The 2,693-nt window shown below is 49.5% G+C and overlaps 1 protein-coding gene across 1 annotated transcript in view; it reads right to left on the bottom strand.

Annotated features, from left to right (window-relative positions):
- Positions 1–2,061, bottom strand: part of PAQR5 (progestin and adipoQ receptor family member V) — a 42,781-nt gene extending 40,720 nt beyond the window's left edge. The window contains exon 1 of the mRNA XM_008575852.1: positions 1,896–2,061. Coding sequence (XP_008574074.1) covers positions 1,896–1,946 — 51 coding nt within the window. The 5' untranslated portion in view covers positions 1,947–2,061. The remainder of the gene's footprint in view (positions 1–1,895) is intronic.
- Positions 2,062–2,693: the final 632 nt, after the last annotated feature.

Genomic DNA, 2,693 nt, shown 5'->3' with positions numbered 1-2,693 from the left:
TAGGATCCGAACCCGCGGCGGGAGCGCTGCTGCACTCCCAGCGCTGCACTCTCCCGAATGCGCCACGGGCTCGGCCCCCCAAAACCCCTACTGATACCACTCTTCCTCCTTTCACTTCTTTCCTGGGATGTGCTCAGAACCCAACCCTGACCAAAACACCCAGGAGACATCCAAGCAGACGCACATAAGCCCCACCCCCAAGAGTCCCCTCACCTGCCCATGATTTCCCACCTCCAGGCCTTTGCTCACACTATTCCTTCCACCAGAATGCTCTCTCCACCCCTCAAATGCACCCACCCCTCAGAACACATCTTTAAGATCACCCCCTTCATGAAGCCTTCCCTGATCTTTGCTCACACTATTCCTTCCACCAGAATGCTCTCTCCACCCCTCAAATGCACCCACCCCTCAAAACACATCTTTAAGATCACCCCCTTCATGAAGCCTTCCCTGATCTCTTCCTTCCACATGACAGAAGTGATGCCTCCTCTAAAACTATCTGTCCCTCTCTTAGGACAGACACCCCCTACCCCACTTACAACAGAACTGCTCATGCACATTTAAGAATCTTCCTAACCAACACATGAGCTACTTGAGGACAGGATTCGTATGCGATTATTCTCTGAATCCCGCCCAGAGTAACACCTTGCACAGAGTAGGCAGTCAGGACAAAGTTCAGGAGTGAATGAGTCAAGGAATCACAAAGGTTCCCACTCCCACGGCCCCTGCGGCTCCCCAGGCAGACCCACCTGTGAAGGGCACCAGGAAGAGAAGCACGTGACCCAGTGATTGCTGCGGCAGGTGTTCTGCTCCCCAGTGCCGTGGGGACAGGCCTCATTTCTACCTGCCTGTTCCCTGCCACATTCTTCATCATTTACAGTTTTCCCGCAGAGCCCTCTTCCTGGAACAGCCTAACTTCACAGGCTTTTGAGGTGGGGGCTTGGCAGTTTGCTTTCTCTTAATCTTCCGTTCATGATGCTGAGTTAGTTTAGGAATTATTTTCCTTGGGAAAAGTTGTAAGTGCTTGACAATCAGCTGAGCAGAGAGGGGTTCTCCTCCAGTCCGTGATATCCTCCAAATAAAACTTCCCATCATGAAATAACACTCTTCTTCAGTCAAAAAAGGATAGTCGAAATTGAAACAGGGGTGCAATGAAATGATGTTTTATTTGCAATGGAAGAAGGGGGTACACACAGAGTGACCTCACCTAAGGCTTATCAAAGCATTTTGTCAGTGAGTCCCGTATACCTCAGGGCTGCCAGCGAGCTCCCAGGCCCAGGAGTCCATTAAAAGGTGGTGCTAAGGCCCATTCTACAACCCTCCCCATCGTCCTAACCCAGGCCTGGCCTGGACCTCCTACAAGTAATGAGGAAGACAGCAAAGCCAGGCCCTAAGATGACTTCACTTCTGGCCTGCTTTCAATCACCCATAGGAGGGTCCTAGAAAACCTATGCTACCCAGATGGCTGCTGCCGGCCTCATCTCTTTAGCTTGAACCTGTAACCTCAACAATGACTTTGGAGCTGGACAGTTAGATCAGTTGGTTAGAGTGCAGTGTTATAAACCAAGGTCAAGGGTTCAGATCCCCATACCAGCCAGCCGCCAAAAAGAAAACAAAAGTTAAAAAAATAATAATAATGACTTTGCTTCTGGATAAAACACAGGTGTCACAGGGAATGGTTACAACTTAAACAGTTTGGGGATCACTTCCATTTCCAGGTGTGGTTTAGGTGGGGAAGGAGGAGGTTCTCATTGCCCGCAGGGAGTCCGTGAAGGAAGCCGTGAAGAGACGGCCTGTTCAGAACAGATCAGTTGAAGACAAACAGTCCCCTGCTGCAGCAGCCATGCCCTGGTGCCACCCTGAAACTCAACCACTGGAACAAACAGAGCACATACCTGGGGTATCTGGTCTATGCTGAACAGCCTGGGGAGCTTCAGGCTGAGCATCTTGAAGCGGGGCTGGCAAGGCCAGTGGGTGACAGCTTGTCCCCCTTCCCAGGCCTCACTCAAGCTCTGACTCGGCCTGGGGTTCCTCTAGCCAGCCGGTGCCCGGGCTGCGTCCCTGAAAGAGGACAGCAGGAAGAAATCTGGTCAGTCTCAGCCTAACTCCATCTGCATCAGGAGCATCAGATTGTTCAACTATTGGCCATACACTTGCTAGTGATGGCAAAAAAAATCAAGCTTCCTTAACAATATCAAAACTATCAGACTGCTGAGTCAACCACTCCAACAGTGCTGCAGACAGGTAATAAAATCATGATGCAAGTGATTGCAATGTTCTGAATGTCTGAGTCCCCCCAAAATTCATATATTGAAACTTAATCTCTAATGAGATTAAGAAGTGGGGCCTTTGGCAGGTGAGGTCAAGAGGGTTCCACCCTCATGAATGGGATTAGTGCCCTTATAAAAGAGGCCTGAGAGAGCTTGTTCACCACTTTTACCAAGTGAGGACACATAGAAAGTGCCATCTAAGAGGAACGGGCCCTCACCATACACTGAATCTGCAGGTACCTTGATCTTAGACTTCCCTGCCTCCAGAACTGTGAGTAATAAATTTCTGTTGTTTATAAATTACCCAATCTAAGGGATTTTGTTATAGCAGCCTGGATGGAATAGGACAGTAATCACAAGATTGTAGAACTAGAAAGAGCCTTAGTGGTCACCCAGTCCCTTCATGATACACATGAGGATCAG

The sequence above is a fragment of the Galeopterus variegatus genome, unplaced genomic scaffold (assembly GCF_000696425.1).
Source record: "Galeopterus variegatus unplaced genomic scaffold, G_variegatus-3.0.2 Scaffold1246, whole genome shotgun sequence".
Classification (NCBI taxonomy): Eukaryota; Metazoa; Chordata; class Mammalia; order Dermoptera; family Cynocephalidae; genus Galeopterus; species Galeopterus variegatus.
This window is presented reverse-complemented; position numbering and strand designations above follow the sequence as displayed.